This window comes from Triplophysa dalaica, chromosome 2 (genome assembly GCF_015846415.1).
Source record: "Triplophysa dalaica isolate WHDGS20190420 chromosome 2, ASM1584641v1, whole genome shotgun sequence".
In the NCBI taxonomy this organism is placed as follows: Eukaryota; Metazoa; Chordata; class Actinopteri; order Cypriniformes; family Nemacheilidae; genus Triplophysa; species Triplophysa dalaica.
Genome location: NC_079543.1, coordinates 28,676,278 through 28,698,213, shown reverse-complemented (window position 1 = coordinate 28,698,213; position 21,936 = coordinate 28,676,278). Strand labels below are relative to the sequence as shown.

At 37.3% G+C, this 21,936-nt stretch overlaps 1 protein-coding gene across 1 annotated transcript in view; it reads left to right on the top strand.

Annotated features, from left to right (window-relative positions):
- Positions 1-21,069, top strand: part of gpc5a (glypican 5a) — a 131,345-nt gene extending 110,276 nt beyond the window's left edge. The window contains exon 8 of the mRNA XM_056740428.1: positions 20,340-21,069. Within this exon, the coding sequence (XP_056596406.1) occupies positions 20,340-20,485 (146 nt within the window). The 3' untranslated portion in view covers positions 20,486-21,069. The remainder of the gene's footprint in view (positions 1-20,339) is intronic.
- The last annotated feature ends 867 nt before the right edge of the window (positions 21,070-21,936 follow it).

Here is a 21,936-nt window from a genome sequence, read left to right as displayed (position 1 = left end):
CTTTGTCTCGTTTAATTTTCAGCTTGAAAATGTTTCGACACAACATACAGTAATTGTGTTTGTTGTGTGTTTGAACAATTATTCAAAAATGTGTCTAGAATCACTTTTGTCCCAGTACACTAAAACGTTTAAAGATAACTCTGCATTTATCATCCATTGGTGTGGTCATTCTCAAACACATTCTCTTGTGTATTTTTCAAATCATCAAACTCTTCAGATTTGAGATTGAGACAATTTATTTTGTCAAGCAAATCAAAGCGTCTGCACGACATCCATCTAGACATACGACAAATATCTTTGTTTATCTGTTTTTAGGTCATAAATTAATTAACAGTCAGCGGTTTGTAAACGCATAAAGAACATCATAATTAAATTTTATGAATAATTATCACATTATTGTTTGTTTCACTTTACTGATTTTGTTGTTTCCGTGTTAATCCCTCCAGTTCCTGTTTAGTTCTTTCTTTCTGAACACGTATTCTTTAACACCTCAGGTGATGGATGGAGGTTAACAGGTATCAAATAAGCTGACAGGTTTCGATTAATGCAAAATGTAACAAGAGTCGTTCACTTCCAAGGTGTGTAATTGCGTAGCATGAGATTGTTTGGGAAAGTTATATGTAAAGCAGCATCATACGTGATATTTTGATCCTGGAGCATGAACCTGTCACATTTTTAATTGAATTACACCTTCACCTCCACGGCTGTCTTTTGTCTTGTGCTCATTTGACTGTCAAACAACACATCCAGTGAAGTTTAGTCTTTCAGCATGTGCCGTAAAATACATTACAATTATTTTATAAATAACTTTATACTGCTGGTACATTGGTATTAGTATGAAAACTAGATTGTGCATACTTGAAAATAAATACGGCTGTCAAACAATTAATCGCGATTAATCGCATCCAGAATAAAAGTTTGTGTTTCCATTCTAAATGTACTGTATGTGTAATGTGCATATTCATTTTGTATAAATAAACACAAACATACACATACATGTATATATATTTAGAAAATGTTTCGATGTATTTATTTATATTTAACAATAATTGATATAATATACAAGCGTTTATGCATTTTTATATTTAATATTTTTCAAAAAATTTTAGTATTTTAATATTTACACTTTTCTGTCAGTATGAATCAATGTTACTGTTTCATTTAAGATTTTAATTTATGAGAATTACAGTAGTTAAAAAGTAGAGTGAAGTATACTGTCTTGCTTTAGTTCAAAAGAAGTGTACAAATAGAAAAACTTGTAACTTTTTTTTTATTTTAAGAAAAATATCTGCTTGACTTGCAAGTCTCAAACAAAAGTTTTATGCCTGAGCATTTACTTACTTGAGAAGTAAAGTGGGAAGATGTACAGTCATCTATTCGAGTTTACAATATCTCCTGAACGCCACCTGATGCCAGTGCTCGTCGTTATCCAATCGTACACGTTACAGAGAACACACAGACTGAGAACTCCTTCCATTCTGAATGTCTCGGTCATACCTGTGAGATGTTGTGAATGTAGGATTCAGCGGCGTGTGGTGACTTCAGCTGAGATTCATCATTCTAATACAGGTAGACAGTTTAATAATGCTGCCGATGGCTTGCTGAGAACAGTGGGACGTTTGTTTAACCCAACGCAGTTCAGTCATTAGACTCTGTCTTTGGAGGACTGGATGAGAAAGAACAACACTGCTGTGATGATGTGAACATTACTGAGTTTGTTCTACAGAAGAATGAGCTGTCGAGCTGCTACTTCATTTTCTTTCCTCACAGTGAGTTATTCTACCAATAGTGTGAATAATAAACATCCGTATTTCTCTTCTGATTCTTTTCTTTCTATTCTGTGTAGATTGAAGACTGAAAGAACATGTGGCATATCATTGGAAAAAATGTGGTGGTTAATAGTTTTTCTAATGAAATTTATTATACATGGATTGACCCAAGGACAGACAGGCAGACAGACAGACAGACTGATGAGACAACAGACAGACAGACCAGACAAACAGACAGGCAAACTGACAGACCAGACAGACAGACACACAGACAAACTGACATTGACAGACCAGACAGACAGACTTATAGACAGACAGATGGATAGACAGACAAACTGACAGACAGACATATTGACAGACCAGACAGTCAGAGAGACATACAGACAGATAAGACATACAGACAAATGGATAGATAGACAGACAGACAAACATGTAGACCGAGATGTAGAAAGACATATAGACAGTCCAGAAAAGACAGACAGGTAAATAGATAAACCATAAACAGAAAGACAAATAGACTGACGGAGAGAGCGGTATGTAGGTAAATGTTAAAAAGAAAGACAGACAGGTAAATAGATAGAACCAAAGACAGAGAGACCGACACATATATGGTCAGACAGAATGATATACAGAAAGTCTCTCTCTCTCTCTCTCTGTGTGTGTGTGTGTGTGTGTTTAGAGGAGGTCATATGGCTGGCCGGACGATCACTTAATCACTGCACCTTCCTCACAATCTTATTGACTTGAGTTTGAGATTAACGGTGTCGTTGGCTGACGCTTCACATCGATCCGTCCTCGGGTCTGTGCACATGTCATGATGCTGCTGGAGCCTTAGTCATGCTCAAAAAGCGGAAAAAACGACACAAAGATTTTAGTTTTCTTCAGTTTCGCCACTTGTTCCGTACAAAATGTAAAGCCCCGTGATGATGGACGAACACATGAGACAATTAATGACAAGCCAATAGGAGTCTTTGGTCGCAAGCCTGTGTTTGTATACACGCATAGTTTAAAGCAATTGAAGAAATCTTCTGTTTGATGAAGTGAATCTGGTGAGAGGTCAGTGGAGCGTTGTTCAGTGGTGTTAGCGCGCCGCACTCCATTTGCTGTGAGTTTACATAGCTGTGTGCTTCTAGTTTTGCGCATCTCTGTGTGTTTACAACACCATGCTCTCGTAACCACAGCCCGTCCACACTTTAATCCACACAAGTAGGCCACGGAGAATTTCAGAAGTCTCCGGAGAGGACTTACACCAGATGGCGAGGCACTCATCCGCTCCCCGACCGACATGCACAAATCTTTAAGCAGAAGTGTTTATCTTGTGAAACATTTCCATTTATAAATATTTGAAAAGTCTGAAGGCGCGCGTTCGCCGCTCCCAGAGAAAAATCACAAATATTCCAGGCTGTTACAAGATTGTGAAGATAAAGGTGATGTTGGATGAGTAAAGCTCATCATTAGCGCTGGTGCACGGATGACCTTGTTATACTTGCGGTTGCACACAGGTCCGTGTGTTTAGACCAATCCATGCGTGCATTAATTGAACATCACACCAGCGGCGTGCCGGAGCTCATTTCACGGCACGTTCTCAGAGTTTGTAAATGAAAGTATTGTGATTGAACTTTTTTTGTGTAGCTTTAGCTCCAAGTGCTCCTGTCAACAAACCGTCAGCGTCTCATCCTCCGCTTTTCCAGCATGGCTGTGATTGGAAAACAGTTTTGATTTCACGCTCGGTGAAACTGAAACGTACAAGCGGCGACCAAAGTAACGCAAACTCTGTTTAACTTTAAAGTTAGTAAATCAGGGTCGTAAACGCTGTAGCGGGTCACATTTGGTTGGTTTCCAATTAGCAGTGTGTTCCAAGTGTCTGACGCTTCTCAAAAGTTTCAAAGTGTCGAAATAATTGGTTGCAAAACGGGACAATGGTTTTAAAATTCACCGGCACAGATCGAGCTCATCCATCTACATTCAGGACCGATGCACCAAATGTGAAACCGTAATGGATTCGTTCATCTACTCGACTCGCATGTCATTCACACTTTTGTGGACTGGTTTTCATGACATTCCTTTTAATTGTGTCTTTCGTATCGCTTCAGAAAATTGAAAATGTAGCTCACGTGATATTTGGACTTATTCACTCATTGTGTGGTTTTGGCGTTTTGGAGATGAACGTTGTAAAGGAAGAATGGGATGATGAATCATTACTCATGTGGACAGGTTTACATTTACAGAAAGTCACAGAACACATTCAGCTCAATGAATTCGCTGCCAACAGTTAAACATCGAAGAGGATCTGTAATGCTATTGGCAGCCGTCTCGCTACGATTGGAGATTTTACAAGACGTCGCATTTCCCCGTGTGGAACTGGCAAACGCTTTTATCCATAGTGACTTCGGGTCATTCAAGGTATAGATTTGATCCATTCATCAATGTTCCTGGAAATCTCAGCACGGAAATTTCACAGAGATGCAAGATCAGGTTTATTAAAGGAGCAGTTCACACAAAAATGAAAATGTCCTCATGATTTATTTGCCCTGGTGACATCAGAAAAACTGAATCATTTAGATTTGGTCACAGGATGATAACTTCAAATTTCACTGGTTCTTGCATGTCCTGTGACTACATGTGACTACATGCGTTTCTTTTGGCTTTAGTTTTGGTGAAATAAGCGCAAAAAAATGAAAATGTTATCTTACAAATTAATATTTTCATTTCAGAAGACATTTATAAACGATTAGCTAATTTAATTTTTTAAATAAAATAAATAAAACATTTGTTTTTTTAAATAACATTTTTAGGCCTAAATATTAATTGAAAAACGTAAAATAAACCCAAAATATGAAAAATGTTAATTTACAAATTAATCATTTAGCTTTTGAACACATTTATAAATAACTAGATTATTATTCTTGACTAAAATGAATGAAACTTGTATGTTTTTTAAATAGAAAATATAGGCCTAAATATTATTCTAAAAACGAAAAATAAACCCAAAATATGAAAAGTGTTGTTGTAGCAATTTACCAAAATGAGTAAAGGTTTAAGTTTAAGCATGGTTCATATTCATATGAAAAAAGAATCTTTTTCTAACCTGAGGGCTTCATTGAGAGAATCACTGATGTTGTGTTATTGTCGAGCTCTTAAGATCTGTGTGAACACTCATAAAGGTGCTTCAGAGGTTTTTCACAGCGATGTTAGAGAAGAACCATTTTTGGTTCCACAAACAACCATTCAGTCAAAGGTTCTTTAAATAATCATCTTTTTATAATCACAAGAATCTTTTTTCCTCCACAAAGAACCTTTTGTGTAACAGAAATATTCATCAGATATTAAAGGTTCTTTATGGAACCAAAAGTTTCTTCTATGGCATCAAAGAACCTTTTGTAGTACCTTCTTGTGTACTGTAGACTATTTTTGTGTTTTGTCTTAATTCGATTCAACACCTCAGATGCTGCGTGTGGTCAGTTCTTTGATGTGATAATCGAGTGGATATCTCTCATCTATTCTCTCTTCATGCGTGGGCCGGGTGGACTCTCTTTCTCTCTCTCTCTCTCTCTCTCTCTCTCTCTCTCTCTCTCTCTCTCTCTCTCTCTCTCTCTCTCTCTCTCTCTATCTATCTATCTCTCTCTCTCTTTCTCTCTCTCTCTCTCTCTCTCTCTCTCTCTCTATCTATCTCTCTTTCTATCTTTCTCTCTCTCTCTCTCTCTTTTGCATTTTTTCTGTCTTAAATCAGGTTGGGTGTTCTTTGTCTTTTAGTATGAAAATTCACATTTAGAAGATATAGACATAAGGTCTTGGTCTTCTTTCGACACTTTTTTCGTTCCTCTCATCATTGAGCTTCTCATCAGATTTAAGGTGGTCATGTAATCCAAACGCTATTGGCTATTTTTAGATGGGGAGGAGCCAGTCAATATGTCGTTTTGTGGGATTTTCATGTTAAAACAAAACTAAATTGGCTTTCTATAGCAAACCCTCATAGTTGGTTTATTCACTTTGACGTTTGTAAATGCACTGCGATAAGAAAGTTCTGCCTCATGACTGTCAACTTGAGTTTGGAGCGCTGAAGAACATTCTTGTTCTGTCGTGACCTAAAATGGTCAGCGCTAGATGGCACGAGATGGATTTTGAATCGTATGGAATTCATTTGCTATCTGTACAGACTTCAAAGCCGCGGCTCTCCGGCCCGACCCGTTCCTGTCTCCTACCATAAATGGGCTCGCAAGGAATGTCATGAATCAAATGATGTGCTTCTGAAATTCCCACTTGTACGCTGAAGACCAGGGCTTGACTATTTATAACAGCCGGAGCTCTGGCAGCTATCAGAAACATGGCCGCCTGGATTTTCAGTTTACAAGCTCACTAAAGAAGGACTGTGCAGAGCCGTGAAATGAAGCGAAGATAAACACAAACCTGTCAGACTCCAAGAGTATTATAGTAATGTATATTAGTCATTGTGTGTGTGTGTGATGACAGGGATTTTGCAGCTATTAGTGTGTTGGCCTGTTGTACGTCATTGGTAACATAGAAACACAGGGTGATGTAAAAAAAAATACAGAGCGGGAACAAGTGGAGGTGAGGAAGAACAGTCTGTTGTTATTTAGCTATCGGTGTGTGTTGTGTGTAGCTTCACGGTTTTCATTATTTTGTTTGTCAACGGTCCGAGCTGTTTTTCCACACGCATGTCACGCGTTTGTTAGGAATAATCTCATCTTTTGGTTTGCACACTTCACGTTACAAGTAAACAGAAAAAGAATGTGGGAGGAAGTTGCGATGATGTTTTTGTTCCTGCATCACAAGGTCATGGGTTTTTTATCAATTGGGAACAAATGGACGTTACGTTACAGTCATGCTTTGCCAAAAATAAAAAAATAAAAATCTGCCAAAAAATTTGGATGTGATTTTACATTAAATTACAACATTACATTATAAACATACTTTTAACATTATAAACGTATTTAATTATAAAGGATTGTTGAAAATAGTCTTACCTACAAGAGCATTTAGTATATTCATTTTATATATAAATAAAAAATGAAAGTTAAAAAGTCAAAGTACTCATACTCATAAATGTGATTTAAGAGATAAAAATATAGCGCATAATGCTATAAATATAAATAAATATATATTTAAATATATAGTAAAATAGACCACATTCCACATACCAGTTACACTTCTTATGAGGAAATATAGGAATCTATACATGAAGAGTTTTTCCCAAAATGAGATTACCCACTTTAAAGAAAAATCTAAAATAATGTTTTTTTTTATTTTGTTATCATGTTATTATGTTAGTTAGCTGTATTTTTTTGAGTTATTATGGACTACACTGGGTTCACACCAAACGCGAATGAAGCGGTTAGCCTTTAATAAATTACATACAAAGTCAATGCAATGGCAGGCGGTGTGAATGACCTGAATCGGCCGGCGCTTGACACATACGCGTGTTAATCACGTCTTCTGTGAAGGTTGAAAATATTTTTCAGATCGCATCACTCACGCGATCATAACAAACTTTATCCGCGAGTAATAAAGAGCGTGGAGCGCGATAGTTCGCGTTTGGTGTGAACCCAGCATGAAGGGGTGATTCGCATTTTGTTTTTTTTGCGTCGCAAGTTTGTTTTTTTAAAAGTAGACACGTGGCAGGCGCGCGCAAATATGGAACTACGAGATGGAAATATTTCAACATTTCAGAGTGCCGCACGGCATTTTAAAACCGCTCGGAAAACGTGTGACGCACCGCTTTCTCATTTTGGAAATAAACTCTTCATATGTCCTATATACAATATATCATATAGACTACATACACTTATTTTTGTCACTGTTAAGTACTTATCAGTTCATTTTTTTAATGCCTTTTAAGTGAATTAATGTCTTTCATGTCAATATTTGTCTCCGTTTTCTCCGTGAAAAAGAAGCAGCGCGCTGGGAATTTATGATGAAACATTCATCGAAGCCATTCAGAATTTTAGCTGAAGGCTAAAGAGGCTCAAAATAGACGGGCGAGACCTTATTTAGTCTCTTTTATTCATTTCACAAGTGTCCTGTTTGTTTCTCTCAACGGCACACGGTGGAAAGCGTCAACTGCCGGCCGACTGATGGGTTCATTACGGACGGAAGAGCTAGAAAATTGGCCGTCATTAAAATTCATAACTTGGTAAGTTGGGAAGATAAAACAGAATTGCCGGCTTTTGATATTTGGCTGCGGTTGGAGATGGCAGAGGCGAGAGAGACTACTTACTGAGTGAAAATAAATAAATCAGCTTTGAGTAAATAAGAAATGACAGCGCGTTTCTCGCACAAAAACACAACTTCGATGGAACTGCAAACTATTAGGTGTAAAAGCGCTCGCAAGCGCGCCCATTAAAACCGGATGCGCAAGACCTGCGCTTCAATTTATTCTGTTTATGTGCCGCCCGATCGAGCAATTTTCGATGAAAGCCCAAATGTTTTTTGCAATTATTCCTCCTGATTTTAGACAAACAAATGCGGGCACTTTAGAAACGTATTACCTGCCGCCGAAAGCACCATTTTCTCAAAGTACATCAGTCTAATGAGGCGAGGTGGAGAATTGTGCCGTGGCGTTTGATGAATTCGGGGCGAGTCTCGCCGTGATCCGAGTGCCAGGACTGTTAATAAAAAGGTTAATGAGAGGTTAACACGGAGAAAGAACAGAGTCGATGTGAGAAGCTCCTTTTATTAGTCAGATGTGATTTAGACGGAAAACATCCCGCGAGGCCGCGGCGCTAATGAGCAGATGAAGATCCTGCGGGGCGGAACCACGTTCTTCTTTCATGTGAGACCAAAACGTATTAAACCAATCTCACGCAGGTTTGAGCTGCTTTTAAGGAACTACAAGAGAGACGTTGTTGTGAAATATTCTGATGTCACATCTGTTGAGCAAGGATGTAGATCATTCACCAGAAATAAAAAGAAATGTTATTTAGTTTCTTATTAGTCATTCATTATCATCTGCGTGTGTGTTTCCGAGTAATCTTATCTTCAGAACTGAAAAATAATCACTTCCGTGTCGCATAGGTTATAAATACTGTTAACCATCATCCAGATGGATATTTAGTCATTATTAGATGTTATTTGTGGATCTTGAATCGTTGACTGCAGTGACTCACACACACTCTTGTTTCTGTTTTGAAAGCTTCGAGATCTTTGAAATCAGTCCTGACTTGCTGTACTTTTCAATGTTTTTGAGCGTACTCGATTATTACCTGATGTTTCACCATCCGAGTCCTGAAAGACCAAAGCTCTTGTGATGATCAGAGATCAGGCCGGCATGAAACGCTTTCAAATAAGCTGAACTTTTGTTGCCAGGTACAATTTCATGTCAGCAAGGTTTTCAGGTTTTTCCTTCTGGAGTCTTTGATGATGTGTAGAAGTCATTACACTTGATGTGGGGTGGACGGCACTGACCTCTTGATGCGTGTGCAGATGTTCTGTATATTAATAAATAGACCCGTCGTCTCCAGTCAGGTCTTTGCGTTGAGTTGATGTGGATGAAGTGAGTCCAGATGGTCTTGTGTGATTTTTGATGGGTCACTTCTGAGCAGATTTTAGTCTGCTGCTCAAACGTTTCACTGTCGTCAGAACTTTAGAATATTCTTGTTTCTGTTGCCCTGTTGGCTTTTTATAATTGGTTTCTTGTACTATGAGAGAAATCACACGAATGTCCAAATTATGAGTGGAACCTTCAGAATTGTGAATGTGCAAATCAACCTTTACAGACAAAACACTTGTTGATGCTTGACATGGGATACACAGAAAACTAGTTTGCTTTTCTTTGGAGAATGTTGGGATCATTTGGCTCCGTTAATATTGACCTTACAATTTATTTTTTAAACATTTGCACTCAATTTTATAAGAAATTCAAAAACATGTTTAGTAAATGTGCGTCCCAAATCGTGCACTTGTGCACTGTTCTGCGCCAGTTTGTAATATAAACAGTGAGAATAGTGCCTTCAAGTTGAAAATTCTCAAAAAAGAAGTGCACTTTACGTACCTGGATGATGCACCTTTTCAACCGAAAATATGAAGTGTGAAAGTGTGGAGACTTTGTGCACTCAACGCTTGCAGTTTGAGTTATGTAGCGGATTAGAGGCGGGGCTATCAGACACCACTCGAGCGAAACTCTCCTGCTGAGCGATAACGCTTCAATCGGATGATGACCAAAGTATTTCTGGGAACATGAAAACAACATTAAATGTAAAATGTACAAATTGATTTATATTCACCCGTATTGCGCTCGTATGGAAAACCGATATACTTCTGGTTAGTATAAACCGTTTAGTATTCCATTTGGGATGACAATACTCTTCTGAAATTCATACATAGTTCTTTCATGTGTAGTTGAGTGCATAGTTCATAGTTTTAGTGCATAGTATGTCATTTGGGACACTGACCATCCCTGCGTTTCAATAGGCCTATTTATACTATGCTTTAATAGTAGCTACTTTTGAGTGCATGGCAAAACAATATGCTTGCACTGGGACATACTAACATGAAGCGGAACTGGCCGTTGTTGCCTAGACAACATTGTGGCCAATAACTGAGACATATCAAAATACAGCTCTTCTATCCATTATAGTATTTATTCATTCATTTTTTCGTTTGTAATGTTTACTTTATACTTACATGTGTTTATTTTGTGACGCATCTGTTTTATTATTTATTAATGCACTGGAGCACCACTCAACTCCGCCCCCTCAAGGTCAGTTGTGGGTAATATCAGCCGTTAAGAGTGGGCATCGTTCTACATTTCCGGAAGTAGTAGACCATCCGGTATTCTTTGGAATACTATTTCTAAAGTACTACGAATCGGGACGTACTAATTCTAATACTATTAGGATTGATGATATGCGGACTGGAACGCAGGACATGTCTATTATGTTGACAGGCCACTACATTCCCATGATTCTTTGTGGCAGACCACATGAAAATTTTCTGTATTATATTATAGTATTTGCTTTATTACACAATGGTAAAATTCCTAAATAATATGGATATGCAAATAAATATATTAATAGTTATAAAAAAGAAATATTTATTATTATTGTCTTCCCATATGAGACAAAATGTAGTATTTTTATAGCATTTACTATAGTAAATAGAAGTAAATTTTAGTGAATTGTAGTTTTTGCATTTTCAGATGTTAACCGAAGATCATGAGGGCACACAGATTTTTAAAAGAGAACGACTCACATTGATCAACTTTTTACTATAAACGCATGAAATATTTCATGGAAAATGAGAATTGTTATTTTTAATTTCACTGGGACTTTAAATGGGCATCTTGTATTGGTGGTCATTAATTGAAATGTTGCATTCATGTCAACCCAACACATCTCTGTTCCGAGTCGATGTCCTGCATGAGCAGATGTGTGTAATTCCCCAGGTTTCCTCGTTTTCAAGAGCAGATCCCGAGCGATGTGGTTCTGAGGAGAATAACCCAGATGGGCTGCAGAATGTAAATCCCACCTCTCTGTGTGAAGACATCAGGACTCCCTCAGGCCAGCGAGAAAATACATCCATGGAAGTGAGGACTAGATGAATGACACGTCGCTTCAATTATCTTTTGAACTTCAATCATTTCTCTCATATTCATCAGCAAGGTCGAGTCAGAGCCGAGTTTTGTTGCGAGCGTCTGTGATTGACAGAGATGTAATGGCCCTGGAGATCTAGCGTGGAGGGATATGTGTGTCACGTCTTCTGGCCTCTACCTTACCAGAATATACTGAAGCCAACATTTATTCAGCGTGGCAACTGCACTGTGGAAAGTCATATTCTAAAAGACGTTTCTGTGTTAAAGTTTGTTACTCTGATGGCCGTAGAACACCCCGAGCAACGAAACCGTGTAGGAGGAGGTTGGTGTGTCTGCGCACTTGGAAACGATGAGATCGCCTTCTGAATATCAATGTAAAAACAGTTCACTCTCGTTTGGCCAGAAAGAAAAGTCGACGACGATCTCTTTAATATTTCACTTAAATGACGACCAAATGGAAACTCTTCTGCATCTCAGATATTTCTCCTGAGAACCAAAAAGTCTCAAAGTTTCAGAGGAGATCTCAACGTTTTCCTCCGCTTTGTATGGAGTGGGAAAACCTCTCAGGATTACAGTGCTTTAGCGGGTACAGTGTTTATATAAAGCGTCCCGTTCTCATTTCCCGCTTATGAAATCATTGCGCAACACTTGTAAATATAAAGGGTGGTGAGCAATCGGAAGCACATTAAGAATGCTCGATATATGGTTTGTGCAAAGCCCATCCATAAAGCAAACAGCATCATTAGTTAAAGTGGAGAAAGACATTATTCTGTCTGAGAAAACAGTGGCTTTAAAGACGAGGAGTGAACGCATGAGAGTGAAATTGAACAAACATCATCAGATGGAGCCAAACTCAATGAATGGACCGATTCAGATGAATGTGAACACGCAGCGTTGCGTGCCGCTTACATCATTCGTACAGTCTTCAGATGTGTGTGTGTTAATACAAGTCTGCTCTACTGTGGGTTTATATGTGTATACAAATATACAAATACATATATACAGATATACAAATATCAAAAGAAGTTTCATGTGTTCAATCACATGATGTTACAGCTTTTTTCATCCAGAAACCATTGTTTTTACTGGACGTATACGATTCACGTGCACTTTATCACCACATGAGAAACATTATTGTTTACTCAAATATGTACTAAAGTAAACTGTGTCAAACTGGATAAACAATTAACTAAAGTATACTAGAGTATTTGAACTAGTTCACTGCTATATACTACAGTAAACACTAAAGCAAACTGCAGAATTTACCTCATTTTATCAGTTGACTATAGTTAACATTACACAATATTCTTTTGTACTTTAACAGTTTAGTGTTTTTATAAATATACTACAGTATACTACAGTTTAGTATAGTGTTTGCTACAATATTTACTACTATTTTTGACTGAATGTTAATTGTTTTTATCAAGAACAACATAATCCGTGACACATATCAAAATCCCATACATTAAAGAAGAAAATAATAATAATACAATTAAAATAAAGTAGAAAATAGTTCAGAAAAAAACATTTACTACATTTCCTGTAGTTAAGTGGTAAGAGCATTGCGTTAACAACACAAGGTTGTGGGTTTGATCCCAGAGGATTGCAGATACCCAAGTATAAATGTATAGGATAATGAAATGTAAGTCGCTTTGGATAAAAGTGTCTGCCAAATGCATAAATGTAAATGTAAATTTGATCAGTTGTCAATAGTTTATATTACAACATATTCTAGTATATATTAACACAGCATGGTTATTTTTTTTATATTATACAGCAATTATCTACAATTTACTACAGTAAACACCAAAGTATTCTTCAGTATTTAATTCATTTAATGACTTAACTATATTTAATATTACACAATAATCTTGTGTACATTAACAGTGTGATACATCTACATAACAGGAAAAGTGAGCTAAGATATTAAGCCTTGTTTTATGAAAGAAAATATAAGAACTAGCTAAGTTTATGTTTAAAACTAAATTGTAAATTAAATCTGCAGGAAGTCACTTTTACGATGTATGTATACTAAATACTAAAGTAAACTATGTCAATACTTTCTTCTCTTTGAACAGGACCTACGGTTGCACATCTTGTGATCTTTTTTGCCTAAAAATGATGAGACTCAAACATGTGGATTCGCTTGGTATTTTGTGTCCACAGATGATCTTGGTTGTGTGTTTATTCTGTATTTCTGACCTGTGGTGTAGTTTTTGAGTACTGTATTTACACTAACACATTCCCTGGGAGGTTGAACCCGTGAGATGTTCTCCAGTTGAGCTAGAGGAATACCAGCGTCGATGGCAAGCGTCGGCTTTAAACTCTTAGAAAACGAGACGCATCAGACAGACAGACAGATTGTTCATTTGACCTTCGTTCACAAGCCATTACAATAAAAGCTTCACATCAATGAGACCGAGCTGCAGAATTAATCAAACCACAACAAACACTAGCCGGGAAAACACGTCCGGCGTGACAGCCATATTTCAGGAAGGCGATATTCAGCGGCGTTCCTGCCGGGCGGTGTAAATTAATTGAGGAGGGACGCTGAGGCCGGAGAGAGTGGGCGAGTAGAAGATTTCTGCCAGCTTTCACAGAAGATCTCGTGTGGCCTTGATCTGCATGACTACCTCAAACCATCCTTCCACCAGTTCTCCAGAGCTCCTCTTTCATTCTCTCTCCTCTCATCACGCTTCTGTCTTTATTAGCACAGATGGCTCATCCCGGGCACTTGTTGCCTTGTTTCCTAGCAGCCGATACAATCATTTGGTAAATATTTCAGCTTGTGCTGTTTCGACCCGCTACTTTATAGTCCCCCTGTGCTAGCTTCATAAGAATATGCAGATATATGAATATTCAAATTAGCCCTGCCTCCACTCAATCACGCTCTAAGTTTAGACGCTAGTAAAACCGAAAGTGAGCCATTTTTGCATATTAATACTTCAAACTACTGATCGACTGGGGTAAAATGAGTCGATGTGATTGGTTACAGGTTTTTATGACGTCATTAACTGGGGCAGTTTCAGTCTTTTTATGGAGAAAATTCTCAGCAATGTTTTTTAATGATAAATGTGCATGTGGTTTGTCTTAAGGCATGTTCACAACACCACATAAACATACACAACATTAAAATCTTGATTTTCACCTTAAACTGTTGTACCCAGCTTTGCTCTTTCTCGATTGTGTGATATTCCAATGAAAGAGAAGAACAGCTTTAATGCAGCAGATTTCTGGCCAAATGTCAGCATCTCTTTTCATGACTAATGTTTAGCTTTTTTACATTGAACAGCTCGTTGTGTCATCGTTTGAACACAGTCCGTCGATCAAGTTGTCCCGTGAGAAAGGTTCAGCATTGTGTCGTCTGAAGCTCAGATGAGACGTTTGGGTGTACAGTTAGTCATTTTAATGACGTTACTATCACCATGAAATTGTTTTTTTTAAGGGAACAATGCAGTTTATTTAATGATTTATCTGTTTTTATAATCTTTAATCAAAAAATGACTTGAAATGACTTCACTTCCTGTTTACATAAAAAACAATAGAAACCCAACAGAAACCATTACAGAAATTCTCCATTAAGATACCATTATGAACCATTAGCTTTTTCCATTAAAACCATTACAAAATTACATTTTATAGTGTGTTTTCTATAATGGTTTCTATTTTTTTTAATACACTAGAAGCCCCGCCTACATTTGTTCTCATTTCAGAAGTCTGATATACATCAGGATGAGACGACTTCTGTTTCATGCAGACTTTAGCAGAACATCTTGTCAGTGATACTGTGCAAATCCGCGGTCACACTTGCCTTTTCATTCCATTGACCTCCATTCATACGCATTAGAATGCGACAGTCCAGAAGCGCAAGCATGTCCAAAGATATTTAGCATTTCGGCGCGTAGCAAAGTTCAAGTTTTGTGAACTCTGACCTGCGAATTTACATAACGTGAGTGCGTGAGACCAATAGAAGATCAACACGTCACAGCGTGACCTCTCGCTACAGGAAAGATGGAGGAATCGCTCCCGCCGTTTTCACTGCACCGTCCGATTTCGCATGCTCGTCATTACTCCTAAAACAAAATGACAGCTGTGACACCAGGAATTTGATGTGTTAACTAGTTACTAATATTTGAAGATTCTTTTATTTATCCTGTAATGACTGTTTTATAAAAACGCGATGAACGGAATTCATTCGTCAGATTCTTTTGTGCAAAGTGTAAAAGTGCAGGAGTTGTTTGTGCCGTACACTTCCTGCGGTGGATGTTCAATAATTGATGTGTTGAATGTCAACAGCGCTGAACAGAATAAGGTCCAGAGCAGAATGAGTATCTTTTGTGTGTTGTGTTTGTTCAGGTCAATTACTCTTCTGCATATCTAAACGTGAACACTTTCTGTCTCTGAGCTGTTTCGTGTTGAGATTACTTTGCATTCTTGTGAATTATTTTATGGAAATTACCCGAATCAACACAGAACTCTTTCAAATGATATTCACTGCTCAGAGTGTACCTTCACATTTGTACCTTACCTGAAGCCATTTCTCGCCAACACCGATGCATTTGTGTACATGTATTTGTTGTTTGTTTATGTGTGGATACAGTACAGATAGACTCACTTCTTCTCTCTCTTCTGCCTTTTTTCCCTCCTGCTTGTTTTGTTATCGATCATTTTTCTCTGAGGTCCGAGAGATTTAACTTGCATTGATTTAACATCAGCATACGACTTTGTCTTTGCCGTGTTATCTGAAGCCGCTCTGACACTAATGCTCATTTTATAGGATTTTTAAAAGGAAAATGGACTCATTTGTTGGTATTTTTGTCTGTGGAATGCAGAACATCGCCCGCTCAAACAGGACACGAGGTCGGTTCAGTCGAGACGATTACATCAGCTTTGAAACAAAGTTTGGTCCAGTTGTTTGTGAAGTACAACAACAAGATGACGCATCAGAACACAAAAGCAATAATGTGATGGAGTATATTGTTTGGTTCAAACTTGCACATGCGCAGACGGCCGCTTGCCAATGTATGAATAGAAAGGTGCACATGTAAATGTAAAAGTGTAAATGCGAGCGATTGATTTCAGAGTTAATTAAAAGAGATGGAGTCGACCATTTTTTAAATACAAACGTGTCTGAGCTCAGTCGTAATTGGAAAGATATCGATCGAGAACCTTTAACCAAACGCTAAGATGCATGAGCTGTTACTCCTGACCGCATCCAAATGCATTTGTCTTTCCTCTCTTGGCCTGATATTTATTCTGTTCTTGTAGAAAACGCCATCAGATTGTGGACCGCCAGTCATTTGTATGCCTGCACCGCCGTGTCTGACCCTCACAAAAATGAACAGTTTCACTAGAACTTAAATCCTCTTAATGGCAAAGTTTAAACTGAGGGATACTTCACACAAAAATGAATATTCTGTCATCATTTACTCGCCTTCGAGTTTATGTACTGATGATCACAGAGGAAGATATTTGGAAGAATGCTTATAACCTGACAGACTTTGCCCCCCATTGACTTCCATAGTAGGTAAAAATACAATGGTCGTCAAAAGTGCCCCAGAACTGTTTCTGTCCTACATTCTTCAAAATATCTTCTGTTGATGATAAAGTATTTTTTCCTACTATGGGAGTCAAAATGTGTCCGGTTATAAGCATTCTTCCAAATATCTTCTCTGTGTTCATCAGAACAAAGTATTGATACAGATTTGGAACAACATGAAGGTGAGTAAATGATGACAGAAATTTCATTTTTGGCTGAAGTATCACTTTTAAGTTTAATCATTTGCATTTATCACTTTACTGTTTGATAAAATTCAATTCATTGTTATGTCTACAGTGCTTTTAAAAAATCTTCCCTTCCTGTACAACAAAAATATGGAAAATATATAACAATAATTATTATTATTATATTATATTATTAATTAAGCGTATTTTGTGCACTATTACAGAACCAGACATGCTTTAAAATTCGATTAAAATGTATTTGATTTATTTATTTTGTTACTATAAATTAGGGCTGTCAAAATAATTAGTCTCGATTAATCACATCCAGAATAAAAGTCTGTGTTTACATAATCTATGTCTGTGTACTGTGCATATTAATGTATTATTTATAAACACAAACATGTACACAGCATGTATATATTAAGAAAATGTTTACATGTATTTATTTATAAATCACTTTTTTCTTAAAAAAATGTGTATGTTTTTATAATTACAAAATTAAAATGCACATTATACAGACACAGATTCTGGATGCGATTAATCATGATTAATCTATTGACAGCCCTATTATAAATATTATTTTATTTCATATTTTTTACATATAATACTTACATTTAAGATTTTTTCACGGTGATACAAAAAAGTAGCCAAAATCCTGATAGTACACTTCATTTTTGTAGAAACTAGCACTCAATAGAGACCTCCAGCGTTTATTCACGTTCAACATGAACACCCCTCGACATCTCTCATCAACATCTCGTTGTTTCCCATAATTCATCACACATCTGTTTTTGTCATCATGTTTCTGAAGTATCAAGCGAACAGTTGTGATTCAGATGAGACGCCGGTCTCCCACAGATTTTTCTTGTTTGTTTCTGTATGCCCTCAAACCGGTGCGGCAAACCTTTGAAACCTGCCATGAGCTTTGAAGAAGACGCCAGCATGGGCCAGATTTCTACATCGACCGCCACTGGCGTGTTTTCCTCATGTCTGAGGCGTCGCGTCTCGTTGAGCCGGAGATACAGCCGAGCGAGGATCGATCTCTTGAAGAGCTGGACCTGTGGGCTGACAAAATCAAGCCTGTGTCTCCTATCGGCCATGTGAAGACGTCAGACAGGACCATCAATGGCTCCATAATTTCGGTCCACACTGATTTTACCAACAAAAGCTCAAAGCTGATCAGTGGATGCCAGTGATTTACACTTGACTCCAGCACCGGGGTGTAAGAATGTACTCTTTATATCGCTATTTCTTGCGATTTTCCATCTCAGTTTTGATTCATTTACTGTAAATATCAACTTAGTTTCTCTTAAAATGACTGTGGAGAATCTATGAGTGTCATTGTGTAGATCTCTGAAGAGTGTGGAGGTGTAAATGAACGTGGATTGTAGAGGTCAAATAATCTGGATTTGAGTCGATTCGATGAGAAATATTTGAGATCTTCACTAAGTTTGACTTTTAAAGACTTGACAAATCTGAGCTCAGTTTGACACATCATTGACATCTCTTCTCAAACTGTGATGACAGACACATTTGTTGAGATTTCTGAGACTTTGCTGTCATTATATTAATCTTATTGATGTTTTTTTCTTGTTGGCTCTTTGCATATGTATTGTCTAACCTCAGAAAAGTTAATAATGCATCATTATACTGCAGCCAAATCCGAAGAGTTTTCCCATGAATGTCTGATGTGAACAACTCTTCTGCGGGGCGTTTAAACAAACACAAGACAAATATTTGTTGAAAGTATTTCAGATCATAACTCTTGTATAAATGGTCTTGCTGAGAAGCAGTTGTAGTTTTTGGCGTGTGTATGTGTCTGGTATGATCTCTGGGAATCTACAGTATACAGTATAGTCCCCACAGGATTATGTGGAGATTTCTTTCTGATTTCTGCTTCCAAAAATGCTTAATTTTGTATCGGCTTTATTCAGATCCTGCAATAAAAATTGCTGGGGTTTCTTTACCCAAAAGGTTAAAAATAATACTTGAAGTGGCTCTCTCTTTATGCCTTTCCTATCATTAAAAGGCATGCAGCAGATTCATACTGAAGGTCTGGAAAACTTGTCGAAGAGGCCAGTTTGAGTGACAGGTCAAAAACCAATCACGTTTCGTTTCATCCTGCTTCATGTTTATGGTTGTGGAAATGTTTCTGCGATAACATCTATGAGTTTATGTCATGAACCTATAGCATAACTTTTAAGAAATCAGCGTTTAGTTGATTGTGATGAATGACACGGAAATAAACACAACATTCTTGATAGATGTTGTTTCCAGGTGTGTTGTTTAAGAATGTGACGCACACATCGGTGAGGCTCACTTCAAAAACGTAACGGCTAATGCTAACGCCTTCAGCAGAATGAAGGAAAGGAGACCAGAGGCTAGTTTATTTTAAATAGATGCCAATGGATGTTGTTAGCAAACTGTAAGTCTTACATCAATCTCCCTTCTATAATATCTCTGTTTTTTCCATTTTTTTATTGAAATATTACAAATATTACAGATTAACATAACAATATGGCACATAATGTACATTCAGCGATTACATTTTTTAAAGTGGCATAGACACAGAAGAATAAGAAAAAACCTTTCATAGTATTTCTGCTTGACTTTTTGAAGCGGGTTTTGAAGGAATACACAATATGATGACATCACATGGTGAGTCTTCGTCCAAGTTGTGCGGAAAATCTTTAACAATCTCTAAATTTTGCAAGAGTTTGTATGATTATAAGTTCAATTCTGTGATTGCAAAATCTAGCAGGCCAGTGACACATCATGGAAGGCATCTTTCAATTTTTTGTCTGTTTGGTTCATTTATCATTAAAGGAGAAAATGAATGGGCGTGGCTTGAGTTTTTCACTGCGAATAGATTGGATGTTTAAAAACAGCCGTTGCCTTTTGAAATGAAGCTGGTAGGAGGGGTTCACAAGCGGACGTCTTCTCAGATGGACAGTCATTACAGAGCAGAAGTGCTTTAACAGATTTTAACTGAAGATTATGAGGGTGCATGAATTTTTTAAAGAAAATGACCCACATTGTTAAGCTATTTACTACAAATGCTGCAATGTTTCATTAAAAAATAATAGTCATTTTTAATTTCACAGGGACTTTAAATGAGTCAGAAATATCTCAGCGGCTTCTCTGATAATCCCCTAACTAAAAATCTCTTGAGTTTCTTGCAGAATATTCACGTGAACTCTACTTTATCTTTATTCCTCATCGCATTAAAAACACGCTTTGAATCTGATGAGTTTATGTTTGAGGGATTGACTCTGATGTTTTCTCTCTCTCACATACAGTGACGCCAGAAAATTCCAACAATCACAGATACCATGACCCACAAACAGATGCCTCTGATCGGCTGAATTCTGGCACGAGTGTGGTTCAGACTCTCTCGCCGGCTCTGCTCTTGATATTCTCCTCCTTCGCGCTGTTGTCAGGGTAACGTGGACCGTACGGGGCTTTCCTGCTCCAAAGACTGCTTATCCTCACGGAAACGTGCCAAAGTTTCTGCTGAACGAGAGGATACTGACCTCAGAGGTGGACTTTTAACTGACATGAACTGAGAAACTTTTTAACAACAAAGTGTTTTTATTATAAACGTAACAGGCTACTAAGAAGTTCAGCGAACATTGTATTCCTTTGAATAATGCGCTTTATCAAATCAACACCTTTCAGAAATAAATCTGTATTAATTTAATTCAAACAGCGCACTTCATATTAGCGCAAGATGCAATATATCACTGCTTTTGAAATCTTTGGTACTATGTACCTAATGACCTCTGTCTTTGTTTGTTTGTGTTTATTTTGACATTGTTACTGTGTCTTTTTTATCTGGAATTGCGTGTGACGCACCTTAACACAATTTATAGAGATTCACAGTGTATTTATTCCAGCCTACAGAGCGAGATATTGAAGCGATATATTGAGAAAGTAGACGTGTGACATGACAAAACTCTTGGTTTTTGTTTATTTTGCGCATGTAGCCGGCCGAACCAATGCAATAATAAAACATGTTCTTCTCCCTCATGTAGCTGTAAAGATCCTGAATCATTTTACTGAAGAAATTCTTCAAAGTTGTGCTGATGTACAGTATTGTTTTAGTTTTGTTCCTTAAGTCATCATGAGACCTTGTTGCCTTTTTAAGAGTCTGAAAACGCACCACAGCATTATCACCTGACATGATCAGGGCCTGTATTCACATCTTAATGATTAAGTATTATTGTATTTCACAAAGCGTTTTACTAGCTCAGAAATCTGTGAAATGTCAGGAGTAGAGAAGAGTAGTGAACACCCAATAATCCTTAAATGACTGTAACACCCACAGTCTACCTTGAAATGAAGATTTCAATGAACTTAATCGTAAAGACAACTATTATCTGCTAACTGTTTATTGAGATGCTGACAGGCCTACGATTAGCTTCATTTGAACATAAAGTTTATTTGCCCAAACAAACTCCTATTTTTAAATGTCATGTTTTTATTGTGATATCATGTGAAATTTGTTAGCTGTATTTTTAAGGTATTATATATATTAATGACACCCGCAGGGCAATTCTGTGAAAATATCAACTGTACCAGGAAAAAATTAAGTTTTTACAGCATTTTTTACTATGGTAACAGCACAGATTTGAACATTTGGTGGTTCAGATACCCATGTGAGATCTCTCTTTACATTTGTAAATCATTTGTTTTATGTTTACTGCATGATTTTTCATAGTCAGGTAAGAGCCATTTTCAGGATTGTCACATCCATAACGCTTCATATTCCTCATAAATGGACACATGAAAATGAATATAAAGTCACTATTTGATGTTCTATAAAGAGTTATCACTTCTCCATTCATTGTGAATTATTGCTTCAGGATTGTGCATTTTATTTCACAGAAATCCTAC